The sequence below is a fragment of the Cricetulus griseus genome, chromosome 2 (assembly GCF_003668045.3).
Source record: "Cricetulus griseus strain 17A/GY chromosome 2, alternate assembly CriGri-PICRH-1.0, whole genome shotgun sequence".
In the NCBI taxonomy this organism is placed as follows: domain Eukaryota; kingdom Metazoa; phylum Chordata; class Mammalia; order Rodentia; family Cricetidae; genus Cricetulus; species Cricetulus griseus.
This window is the reverse complement of record NC_048595.1, coordinates 444,321,011-444,341,251: the sequence shown is the minus strand read 5'-3', so window position 1 is coordinate 444,341,251 and position 20,241 is coordinate 444,321,011. Positions and strand designations below refer to the sequence as shown.

The 20,241-nt window shown below is 54.5% G+C and overlaps 1 protein-coding gene across 1 annotated transcript in view; it reads right to left on the bottom strand.

The window, feature by feature from the left end:
• Positions 1-18,814, bottom strand: part of Gpc1 (glypican 1) — a 29,770-nt gene extending 10,956 nt beyond the window's left edge. The window contains exon 1 of the mRNA XM_027397628.2: positions 18,352-18,814. Within this exon, the coding sequence (XP_027253429.1) occupies positions 18,352-18,517 (166 nt within the window). The 5' untranslated portion in view covers positions 18,518-18,814. The remainder of the gene's footprint in view (positions 1-18,351) is intronic.
• Positions 18,815-20,241: the final 1,427 nt, after the last annotated feature.

Here is a 20,241-nt window from a genome sequence, read left to right as displayed (position 1 = left end):
TGCCTCTCCAGCATCAGGCCAGGCCCAGGCGAACAAAGCCTGGGCGACACCTGCAGCTCCCACCTCTGCCTCCTCCACAACGGGGATGGTTCTGCACAGCTGGAGCCAGCAAGCAGGATCTGCAGACGCCAGCGCCCGCCCGTGCTGGTGGTGCAGTGAGGAGGGGGCGCTGGTGCAGTGGGTGCGGCTAGTGCGGACTGCTGAGCGCTGCGGCAGGCAGAGGGGGCACTTAGAGGGGGGGCTGCGGCAAGCAGGAGACGGAGGGAGGGGTGAGAGGGCGATGTGATTGGCGGGGAAGGGGCTTGCCGCAGTGGGCGAGGCAGACAAGGGAGGAGGAAGGGGTGTGCCAAGGCTGCAGGGGGGGATGGGTTCAGCAGAGGAAGGGGGGCTTGCTGCAGGAAGGGGGCTGCGGCAGCCGGTGGGGGTGCAGATGAGGAATGGGTTAGGGAGGGGTGGCCAGGATGGTGCAGGATAAGTTAAGGGAGATGGCAATGGGACGAAGGTGGGGAGCTGGAGAGACAAGAGTGGAAATCGGGGCTGGTGATAGAGGTCCTGATGGGGAGGGGATGAGACATAGGCTGTGGTGGAGCTTAAGATGAGAGGTGAAAGCGTGGGGGAGGGGAGATGCAGACAGGAATGGTGATGGAGATGGCGGCTAGCAGACTCAGCCTGGCACCAGCTTCATCAGACACCTTCCTGGCCTTAGGACCCCCTTCCCGGATGGCCGCTCCAGCGGTGTCCCCAGCTGTGGACGCACTCCGGATGGCAAGCGCGATTCTGAGCGCCAGTGCAGGGTCCCGGCAAAAGCAGAGCAGCAGGGCACAGCAGGAAAGGCCAAGATGAGGCTAGGGGTGGCGGCATGGTGGACTCCGCAGCCCAGGGCAGCAGGGCAGCGGCAGTCTCACCGGCGCACACAGCTGAAGGCGGCTCCCTGGGACGCGCCTCCTCCCGCAGCCTTCACTGGCGCGTCAGCACCGCCCCCCCTCCCGTCTCCCTGGAAACAGTAGCGTCTGCGGACCGGACACTCCCCCCCCCAGCCCCCACCGTGATGCCCAGCATTTCTGAGGACTTGTGGATCAGGTCTCTTCTGCCAGCCCCATGCCGGGGTGGGGTGGGGTGGGGTGGGGTGTGTGAGGTGCAGCGGCTGCTCCAGCTTATTGGCCTCAGCAGGGCAGATACTCATGGGAAACTAGGGCTAGTGAGAGAGGTCCATGGATGGTCAGATTTCTCCCCTGGAAAGTGATAGCTGGCTGCAATGAGGGGATCCCTCTCCGGCAGAATGCCCGATCTCTACTGCTGTCTGTGTACTCAAAGGTCACCACAGTCTCCAGTCCTTCCTAATATCACCTGCCCTGAGAACCCATCCCCATTAGGCTCTGCACCCAGTTCCCTGGTGCTTCTTTCAGCCTTACCAGCCAACCTAGCCCAGACAGACCACTCTCCATGCATCTATGGTTCTGGTCCTCCTGGGACAAGTGCAGCTCTCCCACTCAGTTGATCATTTCTGCTTTCTAGCCTTTGATTCCAGTTAGGGAAACCGACCTATCAGACTTCCACCCTGAAATGTATAGGTCCCTCAGCCTTTCTAGTCTCATTGCTGGGGACAAAGGAATCTGCTGGGTGAGCAGCTATTCAAGCAAAGGGCTTTAGACCCAAAAGATTCCTCAAAACAAAGGGCTCTACCTTGAAACCCAAATGGCTGCCCTCTAAACTGCCCACTCTCTGCTCAGGGCACCCAAACAGTTAATGCCAGTAGGAGGTGCCTCAGCATGGCAAAGGGTCCCAAGAGGGCAGAAAGTCTTGTCTCAGTATCCATGGCTCACGCTATGCTTTTGGAACACATTGGAGATCTAGAGGACCCTGTGTTTATGTCTACCAAGACCACAGCCTTGTGACTTGGCTGCAGGGCAGAGCCCACTCAGAGCTTGAAGTGCTGCTCCACCAACTCAGCAAATCTCAGCCCCAAATTCTTGTTCATGCCAATCCCCATGTGGTGCAGAGTGGCAGAATGTATGTGAAAGGGAGGGTTCATGCCAGCTGTCCTGGGCTCTACACTGTTTTCTCATCTAGTTGACCTACCAGTCCACTTATGGGCCACAGGACAACTGAGGAGGCCTACAGGACAGACTGGTCCTGTTTCCTCAGATGTGTCTACATGGAATAAAGGGACGCAATGCAGGCTTCTCCTTAACCCTGTGAAGACCAAACTGCCAGAGGTGGGAAAGAGATGCCACAACCCAGACAGGATGGAGCCCAGGGAAAAAGCACAGGGCCACTGGCTGCCATCCCAGCTGTGCCTACTGGCCTGTCAGCTACCCTCCCGTGCACATCTCCTACCTTCCCACAAAGACTGCTCTCTATCCCTTCCCAGGAAGCTCCCCTTACTTTGTTTCACTTCTACTCAGCAGCCATGTCAGCTCTCATGTTAAAACACCTATAAATACAATGCGTAGGGGCATCTTTGCCCAGTGTGGGCATTTCTGGAACAAGACCACTGCTATAACCAACTCAGAACTTCTTCCCCCAAGCAGGTACAAGAGGCAGGTCAGCCAGCAGCATGTGTCTTAGTTAGGGTTTTTATTGCTGTGAAGAGACACCATGACCACAGCAACACTTATAAAGGAAAACATTTAACTGGGGTGGCTTGCTAACAGTTCAGAGGGTCAGTCCATTATGTATGCAGGCAGATACAGTACAGGAGAAGGAGCTGAGAGTCCTACATCTTGCAGGTAACAGGAAATGGTCAGAGAAACTAGGTGTGGCTTGAGCATATATGAGACCTCAAAGCCCGCCTCCACAGTGACACACTTCCTCCAACAGGGCCACACCTCCTGATATTGCCCCTTCCTTTGGGGACCATTTCTTTCAAACTGCCACAGGGTACCTGGGAGAGGAGTTCCCATCCATAAGGGCTCTCATTCCTAGCACCTGGTCAGTGTCACACAAACGAGGGTTCAAGGTTAGAATCACTTTACACAACTTGTCTACCACTGACTTGGTGGCCTACAGTTAGCCAAATCAACACACCCAAGGTCAGTGGCTGGGAACGGTCATGTGAGCAGTGCTGGGCTCCCTAGATTCCCATCCCAGGGAAATTCCTGGGTGGAAGGCAAAGACTGCAGCAGGTGTCAACATGCTGTGCTGAGAGGCAGTAGTCTGGACAGCTTCCCTAGGATGGGCTGCCCAGACAGCACCTGTTTGCCCAACAAGGGAATGCATGTGACTTCCAGCTGTGGCCCCACCCTGCCCTGCAAGCACAATTAGAGAAGGGTAGCAGGGAACTAGGATGCCAGTTACATTTTAATTTTTACATGCATTTATAAGTGTGTATGTGCCCATCTGTGTGTGAGTGTGTGTTAGTTACATGTGTGCTCAGAGTTGGTTCCCTCCTTCTACTATGTGGGTTCTGTGTTTCTGTGGATTAAGCTGGAGTCATCAGGCTCCGCAGCAAGCACCCTTTACTTCTGAGCCATCTCACCTACCCTGAGATTCGTTTATACATGAAACTCAGATAAGCAATGCATTCATTTTCCATGTAAAAATCAGCTCAAAAGAACTGAGGTGTGTGTGTGTGTGCATGTGTGCATGTTTGTGTGGATCAGACAGACACAGCATTCACAGAGCCAAAAGATGAAAACAGATGTCTGAATGCATAAACAAACTATAACTTTATTCTCAAGAAGGGATTTCTGACAGACTGTAAGATGGATAGCATGCTCAATGAAAGAAGCCAAGTGAGGTCCCCAGGGCAAAACAATAAGAAACAGAGTGAAACTGTCCATGTCAGAAGCAGGGGAGAGGAGTGGAGAGTGTGTTAGCTTTGACTTTCAACTTACCACAATCTAGAATCATCAGGGAACACAGCCTTAGTGAGGTATTATCTAGATCATGTTCTCCTGTGGGCATGTCCACTGTGGGCAGCACCATCCCCTAAGCTGGGCCATGACCCGTGTACCAGTGATGTAAGCCAGTTGACAGCTAACAAGCTGTCAGCCTAAGTGCATTTGCTTCTCTCTGCTCTCTACTGTGGATGTGATGTGGCCAGATGTGTCAAGCTCCTGCTTCTGATTTCTCTGTAATCACGGACTGTATCCTGGAAATGTAAGCCAAATAAACCCTTCCCTTCCCTAAGTTGCTTTTGGTTACGGTGTTTTAACCATAGCAATGAAATAAAACTAGAACAGGGGATTAGTGTTTAATGGGGCCAGAGGTTCAGTTGGAAATGACACACCATGCTGGGGTCACTATCCGCCCAGTGGGGTGGTCTGCCTTTTCATGGCTGTGTCTTGCAGTCTTTTGTGAGCTGTGCTGGTTAATTTTAAGTCAACTTGACACAAGCTAGAGTCGTCAGAGAGGAGGAAGCCTCAATTGAGAAAATGCCTCCAAAAGAGCCAGCTGTGGGGCTGGAGAGATGGCTCAGAGGTTAAGAGCACTGACTGCTCTTAAGACTCTTCCAGAGGTCTTGAGCTCAATTCCCAGCAACCACACAGTGGCTCACAACCATCCCTTATGAGATCTGGTGCCCTCTTCTGGTGTGCAGATATACATGGAAGCAGAATGTTGTAGACATAATAAATAAAATCTTAAAAACAAAAAACAAACAAAAGAGCCAGCTGTAAGGCATTTTCTTAGTCAGTGATCAATGAGGGAGGGCCCATTGTGGGCGGGGCCATCTCCAGGCTGCTGATCCTGGGTTCTGTAAGAAAGCAGGCTGAGCAAACCAGGAAGAAGCACCCTTCACGGCCTCTGCATCAGCTCCTGCCTCCAGGTTCCTGCCCAGTTTGCGTCCCTGTCCTGACTTCTGATGATGGATAGCAGTATAGAAGTGTAAGGAGAACAAACCCTCCCCTCCCCAACTTGCCTTTTGGTCATGGTATTTCATGGCAGCAATAGAAACCCTAAGACATGAGGTGTGGCCTAACGGAAGCCACGGACACTGGTGCATTCACCCACAAGCACACAATTCAGGTCCCCAGCAGTGAAGTGGGGACCCACATCAGGCTCGGCTGGTGTGAGACCTCTGGGGACCTCATGCAGTCCAACAGCAGTCCTAGGGATGCAGGTGAACCCTCACCTGCAAAACCAGGGCTCAATGGGCCTGGCCTGGAGCCAGATGTGGCCAGTGCACTCGTCAGCATAGTTCCTGTCTGGCCTTGACCAAGCTTTCTGAGAACGAGGCCTCAGGATACCAGCAAGTGCCTGCAAGGTCCTGTTGGAAGGGACACCTATCCTGCTACTGGTGACAGTCTAACAACCCACCCCAAAAGGCCCCTCCCAGTCCCACCACTCCTGGGACTCCTACCCAGCAGAGTCCTGTCTTTGTCACTTGCATAGTCCCCTATTCCCCAAAGGTCAGACTCACCCTCTGGGCTCTAGAAGCAAGTGACATCATGGGACCACTCTGCCTCCTCAACTCACTTCTCAGGGATGCTCACACTGCTGTCTTCTGAACTGGTGTCTTGGCTCCACCCTGTCTACCCTTGGGCTCTTCCCAATGATTGCTGGCAGGCAGAGGGGCATAGGGATCCAGGGACACAACTCTGTAGGGGTGGAGCCCAGGACAGGTTCCCTGGAGGTAGACAGTTGAAGGAAGGAGTCAATGCTTCCCCAAGGGAGCAACAGGGCTGTGACAGGGCCATAGGATCCAGGGTAGAGAGGGCCCTCCTGCTGGCTGTTACCCACACAGGCCTGACAAGAGGCTGGTCCCTTGACATTCTCCTGTTTCCTCCTGCCTTTCCTGGGACTGATGCTCCCAGGGGCCCCTCCTTGGCTGCCTTCCTAAAAGTCAGCTTCTAGTTGCTGGCCTGCCATCCACATAGCCCTGTCTCCTCTGCTGCTGTAACCCAGGGACACTGCTGTCCTTGCAATTCCTGGCTTTCCACTTCAGGAAGGAGCACTGTGGATGCTGGCTAGGATCTCTCCCCTCAGCCAGGACCTTCCTGCCCCATGGCTCCTCAGCCTCCCTATGTGCTGGCCTTCTCTCTCTACTGAGGTTTCCTCACTCACAGCCTGCCTGGAGAAAACACCATTGGGGAGGAATGGACCTCCCTGTTCCCCAAGAGGGGTTACAGCAGTCAACCCAAAGTCACATAGCCAAGTGAGCGCAGAGCCGGCTCTTGAGCATGGGTAGACTGACTAGGTCCAACAGGCCAGGCCTGGATTCTGTGGGGGTGTCTCACAGCCCTAGGATAATGGCCACTGAAGAGGTCACTGTCCTTAAGAGGTGATTCTCAGCCAAGGGTGTGGCTTTCTCCAACATCCCAGCCAAACATTCCTCCAGAGCCCAGTGTCACTGTACCATTGCACACAGCACAAACAGCTCAAGAACAGCCATCCACATGCCTTCCTGTCTCCATTCTGCATGGCTCGGATGCCACCACACTGACCCCAGACTGTCCACTTTGCCTAACAGACACTCTGGAGATCCGGGTACAGACCTTGCTTGGCTGCACCCTGACACCCAGAAGGGACTGTGTCTTCCAGGGCAGCTCAGGGAGCTCTACTCCAGGGAGGAGGCTCAGGCACCCACACTGGATTCACAGAGCTGACTTCCAGCCCCGCCCTGCTTCAGAGACAGGCACTACACTCTCAGCCACTGGTATAACATCACTCTTGTGATGGTTAGTGTATCAATCTGATAGGACTTAGAATCATCTAGAAGATAAACTCCTGGGAATGTCTTGGGGAAGTTTTATAGATTGGGTTGAAGTAGAAGACTCATCGGACATATGGGCAGTACCATCTCTTGGGCTATGGTCTTAGACTGAACAAAATGGAAAAAGAGGGCTGGGGATGTGATTTGGTGGTAGAGCACTTGCCTAGCACACATAAGCTGTGGGTTGGAGCCTGTCCTGAATGGTTTATGCCAACTTGACACAAGATAGATTCATTTGGGAAAAGGGAACTTCAGTTGAAAAAAAAATGCCTCCATTTGAATGGAGTGCATTTTCTTTTTCTTTTTCTTTTCTTTTCTTTTTTTTTAAGATTTTATTTATTTATCAAGTGTACAGTGTCCTGTCCACGTGGATCCCTGCAGGCCAGAAGAGGGCAGCAGTTCTCATTTCAGATGGTTGTGAGCCATCATGTGGTTTCTGGGATTTGAACTCAGGACCTCTGGAAGACCAGCTAGTGTTCTTAACCACTGAGCCATTTCTCCAGCCCAGAGTGCATTTTCTTAATTAGTGATTGATGAGGGAGGGCCTAGACTACTGTGGATGGTGCCACCCCTGAGCTATAAGAGAGCAGGCTGAGTAAGCGCTGGTGAGCAAGCCAGTGAGCAGCCCTCTCCCATGGCCTCTGCATCAGCTCCTGCCTCCAGGTTCCTGTCCTATTTGAATTCCTGTCTTGACTTGTCTCTGCAAGAGTAGGAAATGAAGTTTGTAAGTCAAAACAAACTCTTTGCTTCCCAAATCATTTATGATCATGGTATTTAATCACAGCAATAATCTAAGACAGATTCCTGTGGTGATGTGTTGCTTATGATCTAATAAAGCCACTGAAGATGAGAATGCAAAGCCAGCCACAGCCACCTTTGATCCCAGGACGCGGGAGACAGAGGCAGTGTGAGTTCAAGGCCAGGGCTACATGACAATGAATCAGTCTAAAAGAGAAACGGAGCTCATGCCTTTAGTCCCAGCACTATAGAGGTATACAAGAAAGAGTACAGGGTCTCATGCAGCATTCAGTGTTCAGTCGCAGGGCAATTAGTCTCCAGTCACATTGAGGTCAGGGATCTTCCCAGCCTTTAGTGGTTGGCTGCTTTGTTTTTCTGACCTTCAGCTTTAACCCCAATATCTGTCTCTGGGTTTTTATTATTCATACTACAGATTCTCAGTGCTACAACAAAACAAAGGGATCTATCGGCCTCTTGACTGTGGATATTCTGTGAACAGCTGCCTCAAACTCCTCCCACTGTCATCTTCCCAATCCTGATGAACTGCACCCTTGAACTGTAAGTCAAAATACATTCTTCTTTCCTTAAATTGTCTTGTTGACAGCTAATATACCCCTCTGACCTCATCTAGTCCTACTCCTGTGACTAGACCCTTCTCTGTGGCTCTGCGCCCAGGAAAACCCATCCCTTCCAGGGTAGTCACCAGTGGCAGGCTCTTGCCAAGTTTTAGCCACATTGTAGCGGTGGATGATCCTCACCCTACCTCAAACTCTGCTGAAGTCCTGCCCACCTAGTTGCTTCCTGTCCCTTCTACACGGCCTCTCTCTGGTTCTCTCAATAGCAGGCTAGACTTTGCTAATCTGATGCTCTTGGCTTTGGCTATAAATCCTGGTAACTTCTGTGAGAAACAGAGGCTGGTTCCTCAGGTCAACGCAAAGCTCTAAGTGCCCAGCCAAAGGCAAGAGTCCCACAAGCTAACACAAAAGGCTGGGACCTTCATATGCTGACTAGACAGGTGACCAGAGCTTCTTAAACCACCTTGATTACATGTCAGGAGAAAGCCAGGGATGGTCTGGGAGCTCTGGGCCTGTGCAGCTTAGGGCCGGAACACTCAGGCAGATGTGTGGCTGTCAGCCTCAGCACTGACATTCCCATGTCCTCATTTCCCAGCACCCACCCCCCATCCTGGGGACAGAGCCTGTGTCCGGCATGTGCTAGGCCAGAGTTCCACCACTAAGTCACACTTATTATTACTGCGTGTGTATAAGTGTCCATGTAATGTGTATGTGTGGAGTGTATGTCACTGTGCTCCATGTGGAGGTCAGAGGGCAACTCTGTGCAGTCAGTTCTTTCCTTCCACTTTTACATGGGTGTTGGGTCACCAGGTCTTCAGCTTGTGCAGCAAACACTTTTGCCTACTGAGCCACCATGGTGGTGTCCCTGCACCCCATAACCATATACTTCTCAGATTTTTAAATGACCTGAGTAACGAGTGGTCATGGGTGAAGCGAGGTCATGCTCAAGGAAACTGACACCTGCTTGCCTTTGCTGACCCTATCGGCTGCACAGCCTGAGGGTACTGTCTGCGGCCACATTTCAGCACCAAGAACAGCACCCAGCACACAGTAGGTGCTCCAGCAGCACCCTGGAAGTTTTGAGGGCCTTGTGAACCTCCCAAACCTCATCACTGTCCAGACTGGTCATCATATGCATTTCTCAGGCCAGCTCTCGCAGTGGCAGGCGCTTTCGGCCACAGATTGGCCCTGCCCCACCAGGCTTGCCACACAGCTGAGCTTGGGCTCTGTTCTGGGCCCCAGTGCCACCTGGTGGAGGCTGTCAACTCCTCAAGACAGAGTTTAGTTTTGAGGTATGAAATGAGAGGACTGTGGAGGCCATTTAGGGCTTCTCTTTGACCCAAGGAGCTACCCTCTATTCCTTACAAAACTCAGTGAGCATGTATCAGAATGTTACAGAGCACAGTGGCACACCGTTCCCCATGAATACACGGTGTTATGAGACCTGGCGGCTGGTTTAATGCCCATTGTAGATTCCAACTTGCGGGTGCCATATTCCAATCTATCTGCGACAGAAGTAAAGGGACATGAGGATATTGGCAGTTTCTACACGGGCCAAGCCCCAGGTCCTACTGTTCCTAGCAAGGACATGCTGTAGCCTGGGTGGGAGTCAGTCTCCTTACACACATTCCTGAACTCTGAGTTCCATTTGTGTTCCCGTAAGAACCCCTGGCTTGCACTACCCCATTTACTGCCTATTTGTCATCCTTCTGGATTCAACTCCATTTCCTCTCCCCATCCAAAGTTTCCCCTGGCTTTGGGGGGCCTGCAGCTCCCACACAAATGCTTCTCCTGGTGCTGCTGATAGTTGTGGGAAATGCTACTGACTCCTGGGGAAAGCCTGCCAAAAAAAAAAAAAAAAAAAAAAAAAAAAAAAAAAGGTACCCACTAACTGCTAGAACAGTTGCATGGCCAAAGTTTCATGCAGTGGATCCTGATTAGGACTATTACCTCATAGGGCTGGAGAGATGGCTCAGTGGTTAAGAGTACTGACTATTCTTCCAGAGGACCTGGGTTCAATTCCCAGCACCCACATGGCAGCTCACAACTGTTTGTAACTCCAGTTCCCGGGGACCTGACACACTCACACAGACATTTATGCAAACAAAACACCAATGTGTACCAATTAAAATAAAATAAATGAATTATATCAAAAAAAAGAAATTTCGCCTCACTCATGGAGTGTTATGCCCAGAGTATGTGACCTCTGGACACTGGCCCAGAGCCCTATGTGCATACACACTGGATGACATGTACCAACCTGGAGTCCTAAGATACCAGGATGTACAGAGGGTCCTGGGTACTGATCTAATGAGAGGAGGGGAGAGGCAGTGGTTAGAAATGGCACGTTACTAGGAATTTTGGTAACTTAGTAAGAATTACAGTGAATTACTAAGAGCCTCATCCTTTTAGATATCTGTGTGGTCCAGTGTGTCCCCAGCTCCATGACAACTGCAGACATGTGAACGCCTGAGCCAACCCTGGCAGCAAGTGGCATCAGCTTTCTCCCCAGAGACTGGCAGATGGTCACAGGTGGGCAGGATGTATTCCCTGCAGCCCCCAGAGCCTCTAGTGGGCACCTGTGGCCAAGATGCTTGAGGAAACACTCAGACGTCACCACAGTTCCCCTTGTAGATGGACTAGGAAGACCACAGGTAGTCACAGACAATGAAGATGCCCCAGACACAGCCTAGGATGTGATCCTGAGCTGTCTTCAATGACTAGGAATACTTCTAAACGTGTTTCCGAGGCTTCAGTGAGCCAGGACAGCTTATGGGGAGGTGGGCCACCAGCACCCTCTAGTCTCATATCTGGTGTGCTGCAACTCAAACACACCATCCTCACTATAGGCCAGTGGGTGTGGCTGTGTCTGAGAATCGGGACCACAATGCTGCAGTCTGGGGATCACTGGATTTGGAAGGTTCTGGAAGCCCCAACTAAATTTCTCACTAGAACTTAAATGTGTTGAGTCAGAGACTGAAAGGAAAAAAAGTCCTGCGCCTTCCAGTCTGGCCAGCTTTCCACTGTCCCTCAGGAGGACTCAGGCCAGTTTGGCTCATGCATCTGTGACCAGTGAAGGGCTAGCTCTGACCTTAAGAGATCAACCTGGGTGTGGCCAGCTGAGGATGGGCCGAGCTTATGCCTCTGTCCGCTCAGCCTGCTAGCCAAGATATGTGTCCTCACATGGCCCCCGAGGACCTGTACCCTCCGAACCTGGTCCTCCCAGTGCAGACTTCTGATGCCATCGTCCTCTGTCCCTTCTTGTACCTGAGGGAGTCTGAGGCTCGAGAGCCAGATCTGCACCCTAAGATCTCACCCTTGCAGCTTAGACACTACTTTCAGTACTTATGAGATGGGCCCACCTGAAGGTCTCCTGTGTTTCATTCACAGTGTAAGTGCCCAGGTTAGCACCATCAGCTGGTACCCACACAGGCACTTGCCAAGTCTGGGCTTGGACAGTGACTTACTCAGAATGGGAGCTGGTTAGCGCAGCAGACTCCCAGTGAGGAGCCTCTGCCCTGGGCTCCATCTCTGGGACTTAGTTTCGCATGTGCAGGGGTTCCTTTCTGAGCCACCTAGACACAGGCCCTTGTCTTGGCCAGGGGCCAACTGAGCTCGCTTCAGACACAGCAGGGTGACCTTCTGGCACTGGCCTCTAGGTTCAGCCCACAGAGGGCTTGGGCTCTGTCTCTGTTTTCCTCTGTCATGGCCCTGGCTTCCCAGGATGGGGGGAGGTTGGGCGGATGGCCAGGGAGCAAGACTGATGGAGCCCCCAGGGGCTGCCCTGTCACCTGGCCAAGTCCCCAGAATCTAGGGAGCATTCTGCACAAATGAGCAACGGCCTGTTTGGCTGGCCCTTGCCCCGGGGGAGGCGGCCTGCTTGGCACGCTGTGGGGATCTCCTCCAAACCCAGTTTGTCTCGCCCTTGCTCTTCTGATGTCCTCTGAGAGGCTGCCTAAGGGTTGAGCCTCCCATCTGGCTCACAGGTGGCCTGTCTGAGGTACACTGGTACCACTGACAGCCAGACAGTCAGGGATCTTCAGGTCACAACCTCATTACCCACCCACCCTGGTTCTGTGACATACCACAGAGATGTCACTGGGTTAGCAGTTACAGCTCTGACCTCTGATAGAGCACTGTCAGACTTAGAATATCAGAGAACCCTGACCTGCCACCTGCCATGGAAGAAAGGTCCTTCAGGGAGGCAGGGGCAGCTATGGGGAGAGGAAGTTCTGAGGAGAAGGGCTTCAGGTAGGCAGGGCGAGGAGCAGGCAGGGAGAGCTATGACTCTGCAACAGAGAGCCCAGGACTTCTGCAGCCAGACGGACATGTCCAACACGTGCCACGAATGAGGTGTAGGTACCGTGGTGTCTGTCATTTCTGAACTGAGTCCCCAAAACCTGCATGTGGAAGTATGACTCCTTCCCTAATTTAAGAAGGTAGTTTTATTTGGGTATGAGGTCACAGCAGACATTAACTATTAAGAGCATTTGAGCAGTCCCTAACCCAAGGCGACTGGTGTTTTATTTTTGTTGTTGTTTGTTTTTTTTTTGTTTTGTTTTGTTTTTTGTCTTTTGTTTTTCGAGACAGGGTTTCTCTGTGTAGCTTTGGAGCCTATCCTGGCACTCTCTCTGGAGACCAGGCTGGCCTCGAACTCACAGAGATCCACCTGCCTCTGCCTCCTGAGTGCTGGGATTAAAAGCATGCGCCACCAACGCCTGGCTCTGGTGTTTTTATAAGACATTTAGAGTAGATATATGGGAGATGCTGTGTGAAGATGAAGGTGTGGGTTTATAAGTCAGGGGCACCAGCAAACGTCAGGATGCTGGGAGAGGCTGGGCTCATGTTCTCTTACAGCCGTGGAAAGGGAAGACCCTGCTTGGCGCCTGGGTCTCAGGCTCCCAGTATCCCAAACCACGAGGCAATAAACTAAATGCAGTTACATCTTTCTGTTTGCTGTGCTTTGGTACCGTGGCTCTGGGAAAGGGAAATGCTGACAATCTCTAGCGCTGCTCCTCTGCTTGGCACACAGGGAGAACTGAGTTTCACCACATGACTGGACCTAAGAGCTGCTCAGGTGAGATTCATAGTAGGAGTGTATGGGCCTGTCAGGGAACACTGGGGACAATAGTGGCAGAAGTGCCCCTAGGTGGGCACAGGAGGGATTGGTCTGGGAGTAGGGGGCCATGTGACAGAGAAATGAGCATCCAGTGGGAATGCTGAGGTGTAGGGGACTGTGTAAACCACACCTGCTAGAAGCTGGCTACAGGTGTGCTTGACCACTCCTAACAGGGCGTGGTCAAGGTGAGGTCAGGAAGACAGGGTTTTAAGGGGCCGAAAGGCACATGGGAGCCCCTTTTCTCTGGCCTCCCTGCCTTGCTGCCCTGGCACGATCTGGCTTGTGTTTGGCTGGTGTTTTTCTAATAAAGGATACCTTTATCCCAAGCTCCTTTTATTTCTCAATACTGAGGGCATAGGCAGAGGAGGTAGTAAAGCTGGTTGGTCCCTAAGGGAGTCATCAATGGGGTGGCGCTGTGTCCTCTCACACTCAAGAGTTTCCCTGCCATGCAGGTAATGATGGAGAACAATGAAGAGATCTAGGGACCCCCATCTCACCCCTGGCTGCCCTGTGCTCTCACCTAGAGCAGCAGCCTCTTCGTAGGGTGGGGGTAGGGGTATAGCTGAGCCCAAGGGAGGGAGGACCATATCAGCCCAGGGGACCATGCCTCAACACTCATACGCAGGAGACTGCTAGTAGTACAGGTGCCTGCCCAGGCCTTCTCTCAGACACCACCAAGAAGGGCTGCCAGCAGGACATCAGCAAGTGCTCAGTCTTGGGGTAGGAGTCACCAGCTTGGAGCCACTAAAGACGACTGTGCCCAAAGCCAGGTTAGGTCAGGGCTGGACAGAGACTCTAACTAAGGGAGCTCCTCAGCCTAGGTTCTGACATAGGAAAGACACTGAAATTACTCTGGACTCAATCTGAGGAGGACAGTTTGGCTTAAGGAAGAGTCCACCTTTCCCTGCCCATCTCTTACTGCACAGGTGACAGCTGTTTCAGAAACCATGGTATAAGAGAAGGTGTGTTCATATACTGACTTGAACCTAACTGGTTCTAAAGCTCAGCCCTGCTGCTTGGCATGTATGCCAGTATATCCCCAATGCTTGGGGGTGGGGTGGGGACTTCCGAGGCCAGGGGCAGGCCTGTCATTAGAGACTTGCACTAACAGTAGTCTAGGACCACTATCACCAGCAGGCCCACCTGCCATATTCCTTGGCTTGCCTTGTGTACAGGGCATCTGTCTGTCTGCTGTTCTTTTGGGAATTGGCCCCATGTAGCTCAGCTTGCCTCTCCCAGATGTTGACAGTCTGGTAGTGGTGGTGGGAGGTCCTGTCCTTGCCTGACAAGAAGCACAACCAGGGTACCTCTGTGCATACTCCGGGCCACCATGTCACATGCCTCCAGCCTGGGAAGTCATTCTGGTCAGTTAAAAGAATTTCTAGACCCAAAGAATCAGAGTACAGAATGCAGCTGTGAGGCTCACCAGGCCTGCATTACAAAATCGTACCTCAGGTCTCTAAGCTGAGAGAACATGAGGCTTCAGAATAGAGTCTGGGTAAAGGAGGTCTGCTCCAGCTCTACGGAGGTATAGCTGCTAGCACAGGCTTTGGAATTAGCCAGATGGTGCCCTATGCAAGGTATGTGGCCTCTCTGGCCTGGATGTCTTTCTCTGTCCAGATGTTCACATGGGCCCTCTCATGAAGGGCTCATGGAATGGTTGTGAAATGCATCTTTGGAGCCCGGTCCACAATGAACACCCCAGCTGATGGACACCAGCAACTGTGCAGTTGTGTTGACTCTACAGAAAGCCCCTGGGGACCAATAGAGGGTGTTTCCATGGAGAAGCAGGATGGCCTGTCCAGCTTGGGAGCCTTCGCACTACAGCAAGGACCCAGACCATTGCATCACGCACACGGCCCTGATGGATCATGGCTCCCTGGGGCACACAGGAGCCCGACCGTTGTGCTGGGGATGATGAAAGTCAAGCTCCTAGCAGCACGTCAGGGGATGCGGACCACCTTGGGTTTCATGCTGAGCCACGAAGGAGGTGACTCTTCCTGGGAGGAATAGGCCACACAGAAACTTCTGGTCCAGAGTGGAAAATGTGTCAGTGACTTCTGAGAGCCCCAGACCTCAAGTGAGGGAGACATTCTGTTGGGTTCTAGAGAAAGCCAGACAACTCTTTCTAAGAGGCGGGAAGAGCCTACAGGCACAGGGCCTCAGATTCTCAACTACTATTGTATAGAAGGCCAAAGCCCACATAGAGAACTAAGAGTTTGGCTGGGGTTTGGGGGTACGCAGTGTGTATCTGGTATGAGGCGCCCACCCATGCTGGCAGGCAAGCAGGAATACTGTGACTTTGGGGCACAGGAGAAGATGGGCAGTTCTGAGTTTTTCTGATGCCCAGCCCCACTCCTTCTCAGGTTGGAGACCCCAAGGAAGGCGGCCTTTGTTCTGTGGAGGCCACCTTCATCCTCTGTTCCCCAGGCGACAGCACGGCGACTGTGAAGCAGAAGTATGTACCCATCTGCAGTTGTTCTGAGAACCTACTTGGGGACAGTGGCCTGGATCAGTTTTGTGGTGACAACAGAGACTAAGTAGGGGTGGTCCTTGCCCCTAGAGGCCAAAGTGGACACCCTGGCACCATACTAACCGTATGGGGTGCGCTTAGTAACATTCATGTCCCAGAATAGTCCTGCCAGTCAAGAGAGGCTTCCTTGATTATGGCTGTGATTCAGCACTGGGCTCCTAACAAATTCATCCAGGCCTTGCTCCACTGAGGGGCCCTGGCATAGAAGGAGGACACCACCATAGTGGCTGCCTCCCCTGACTGCTTCTCATCTATGGAATGGGACAGCTGTCATCACTGCTACCTGGACAGGCCACCCAGAAAACCAAACAGTGCCTTAAGGAATCAGTCCCTCTGACAGGGTGCTGTTTGCTAAGAGCGAAGTCTCCTGTTAACTACTGCTATTTCTGGTCCCCAAGACAGGAGCAGAAAAGGCCACTCAAGCGCTCATAGTCCACCCTTCTTCTCTCCCAACCACCCACTGACCTCCAGTAGTACCTGAGCAGGTATCTAGCCCCCGGGGGATCCCCATACTCCTTAGAGGAGAACGTTCTTTGGAAGTCTAGATCGGTGCTGCAGGAAAAGGCTCAGAGGATTTAGAGCTCTAGGGAGGACTGCGCCATCAGGGGCCACCAGAGGGCGCCTGGTCCTTGGAGTCCAGGTCTGGTGGTACAAAACCAGACAGGACCCTGAGCTTGGCTGCCGCTTGGGCTCCGGCTATCCTGGCGGCCACCCTGCTTCTCAGTCTATGTGCTAATACTCTCTTCAGTGCCCTGGGGCTTGTAGAGACTCTCTCTCCCACTCTGAGGGCTATGAGGTGCAGCCCAAGGGGGTTCCAGGGAAGCAGGGCACGATTTCTGAGGTGCACCAATAGGGATGGTGGAAGAACACAGCCCCCAGCCTTGCATACCAATAAGTGGGGTGACCCTGAACAGATGCTGGACTCCAACTGGTATGATAGCAGTAATTCTTCAGGGTACCCACACATCCCAGCTGGATGGACAGTACTCGCAGCCGACAAAGACATCACCGCATTTTACTTGTCTTGAGTTCCTAACTCCCACATTCCCCAACCCTGGGCAGAAAGACCCAGAATCTCTGGAAGGCCACATCTCTGCCTCTTATTTTACCCTCTCAGTGCCCTTGTCACTGCCCACACTGCCAGTCCCTGCTGACACGGGCACAGTAGCAGTGGGTGGGTACACGCTTAAGAAGCTCCTCAAGAAGGCATTAAGGCGGGTGGGCCTGGCCATGCCATGGGAAGCTGTAGGCTGGAAGGTGTCAGACTGGTGTGTGTGGGGATCTGGAGTCTGGCAAGGATCAGAGGCAGGCAAGGATGCCCGGGGTTTAAGTTCCTATTTATGTGTGTTTGGAGGAGGGGAAAGCAGGACACCTTCTGTTGCCAGACACCCAGGTGGACAGTGCCCAGAGAAGTGCAGGAGGTGTGGCCTTGACATAGCAGGGCTGTCTGCAGAGAGAGGCACAGAAAGGCCTGTACTAGGGGTATCTGAGGGGCAGCTAGCCAAGAGACTGGGGCCAAACAAGGTATCTCTGGGTTCTGTCTCTCCCCAGAGCCTGGCTACTTACTACCACTCCCAAGCAAGGTAAGGCCACAGGCTACCCACTCTGGGTGACACTCCTGATTTTCCTCATTCAGAGTGCCCATGGTACCACTTGAGCTTGGCTTCTAGCCTGCAAGCCCCTTCAGTTTCAGAAGAACCCTACAGCGGGAATTCCCTGCTCACCAAGGCCCTGGTGTTGCACTTATCCAGGGGAGCTCCACACACATTGAAGGGTGAAGCCTGGGGCTGGGGAGGTCCTTAGGACATTGCATCGGCGCTCCAAGCTCATAAAGATTCGGTTCCCAGAGCTCCCGAGGCAGCGGGGAAGGGAAGGGAGGGGAAGGGCTGCTCCCAGCAGCTGCAGGGCCGAGGCTGCCGCCAGGAGGGCCGCTCTTCTTACAAAGAGATGACAAGGCCCCTGGGCGGGATCCAAGACGTCGACCACCTGCAGCTGGGCTCGTAGCTCCAGGCGGCCCCAAGTGCCCGGCCCGACCACGAGTGCGCAAGGGCCCGGGCGCTGGAGGGCACAAGTTCCTGGGTAGGAATCCCAGCGAGCCCTGGGGTCGCCTGAAGCCCACAGCGGGCTCACATTTCCCTGGAATTCAGGCTTGCAGGATAGGATCTCCTCCCATAAATCCCACTTAGGCTGCTCCCGCCGTGGACCCGCGGGAATTCCTAAGTAGAACCTTGACGCCTCTGGGAGAGGTCCGCATAGAGAAGTTCCTAGCCCGCTGCCACCGGGAGCTGTGCCCCGACAGACCGCCCCACAGCTACCGCTTGCTCCGCCACAAGGGCGGCAGGCACGCTGCCCCGGAGCTGGGATTGTCGCCCCACAGGCACATTGGGCCAAGCCAGGGGCTGAAGACGCCCAGCTCCAACCCTGACCCGAAGGGAGTGCACCGCACTGGGGTCCACTCGTCCCTAGCCGGGCCAGAACAGCGCTAAGAGGAAGGGGCTCCAGCGCGCAGAGACTGGGAACTGGGAAGCAACAGAGCGGATCGGAGCTCAGGGGCGAGGGCCGCGGGGGACAGAGCAGCGGAGGCGCAGGAGGCCACTCCAAGTCTAGGTGGCGGGTTCTGGCGCCCGGGGCTAGCTGCGGCGGGGTCAGGGGCCCGGAGCAGACCTCCTCCTCCTCCTCCTCCTGAGTGCTGGGGTCCGGAGCCCCCGGACACTGCCGCGCCCTTACTCACCGGAGATCTCTGCCTGGGGCACGTCGCTCAGGCTAAAGCCCTTGGCCCCGTAGATCTGACGGACTTCGCTGCAGCTCCGGCTCTTGCTGGCGGGGTCCCCGCGGACGCAGGCGACCAGCGCGGCGATCGCGCACAGCAGCCACCAGCCTCTGGCCCGGAGCTCCATGGCGGGGGCCCGTGGCTCCCCGGCCGCCCGCCCGCGCGCGCTTCCCTCCCTCGCTCCCGGCCGGCCGGCCCGTTCAGCCCAGTCTGCGAAGGGCAGAGCCAAGGTCCCGGCGCGCGCGGCGGCGGCGGCGGCGGCGCTCGTGGTCCAGAGGCGCGGCGGCGGCGGCCGAGGAGGCGGAGACAACAAAAGCCGGCTGCGACTGCGGCGCGAGGCGCGAGGCGCGAGGCGCGCGAGGTCCAGGCGCTCAGTCGGGCCGCCCAGAGCGCGGCGGGCGAACGCGCAGTCCCGGCTCAGCGCCTCCCCCGCCGCCCGCCCGCCCGCCCGGCCCCACGGCGGCCGCGGAGAGGGGCAGGGAGGGGCGGGGAGCGCGGCGCGGAAGAGGGGAGCGCCCGGGCGGGGCTAGGCGGGGCGGGGGGCGCGGGCGCGGTTGGGGGCACGATCGGGGCGCACCGGGCGCTCCTCTGCTCTCGGGAAGGAGGAGGAGGAGGAGGAGGAGGAGGAGGAGGAGGAGGCGTGCAGGCCCTTGCAGTCCACGCGATGGGCTCGGTTGCTGGGGAGGAGGGAGGAAGGGAGGGGGGGAGCCAGGAATGCAAAGCGGAGTCCAGGGTCCCCGAAGGTGCCTCCCCCAGAAGCCCAGTACTCAGGGCGGAGGCACCACCTGTGGGGGCGGGGGCGGGGCGGGGGGGACCGCTGAGGCAGGGCTTCCCTCGCCGGACGTGACATCACGTCCTCCCCGGCCAATCAGGGGTTTCCCCGCCCCCTGCCGAATTCGGCACCCCTTTGCTCTTCTCCATCCTTAAGCGTACCCGGCTTTCTCTTTCAGGGCTTCCACCACTCTGTCCTGGTCTCTCGCTTCCCTGGTCACCTGCACACCCACACCCCCAACAGCGCCCACCTCCCTACGCCCTTTCTAGCCGCTCCTGCACGGCTCCAGTTCTCATCTGATGTGTTTTGGAGGAGGGTGAGGGGGCCGAAGGCGGGAAACTGGCCAAAAAACTAGCCTTCACTAGCTCCGATGACTTATATGTTACAGATTGTCAGCGGGTGTTCTGGTCCCCTCTTCGTGATTCTTTAGGTGCTTGGGCGACAAAAGCGATGGAGCAGAGGCAGGTCTGTGGGCTTGAATGCAGGGTGGCAGATGACCTCTGGAAAGGAGTGGAGTTAGGAGACCATGCAGGACAGCTCAACCCCAGACGTGTTGTGCAGGACTGCCAAGCAGAGCTGCAGGGATGATGGCGGAGGAGGGGAGGGTGCCTGGCACCCCACCTGGGGGCTGGTGGTGCTTGGTTTGGACTTTCTTGCTTGGCTGCTGCCAGTGGCACTGTCCCTTTCTGCTTTTCCTTCTGCCCTGTGGGTAAAGGCCCCAGAGGCCATCATAGCTGAGGCCAGACTGAACCCAGATACCGAATCTGGAAATGGGAAGAAAGCAAGCGAACTGGCTCACTTGGTTGAGAGTCATAAGATAATGCCTATGTGACAGACGAGTCCAGGGCCCTTGGAGTCAGCTAAGTCAGGACTTACTTTTGTGACAACACCCTTAAATCACTCAGGATGCCCCTCCCATCAGTGTTCCTAAACTATCGGACTGTCATCCCAGGAGGCTGGGTTTCCTGCCCTGACTCCCAGGGAAGTCCTTCATCCATGCATACAGCCTTTGCTTGAGAGAAGCAATGGAGACCCAGTCGGGAGAGCAGATCCCCTCACACTCCTGCACTGAAACACTT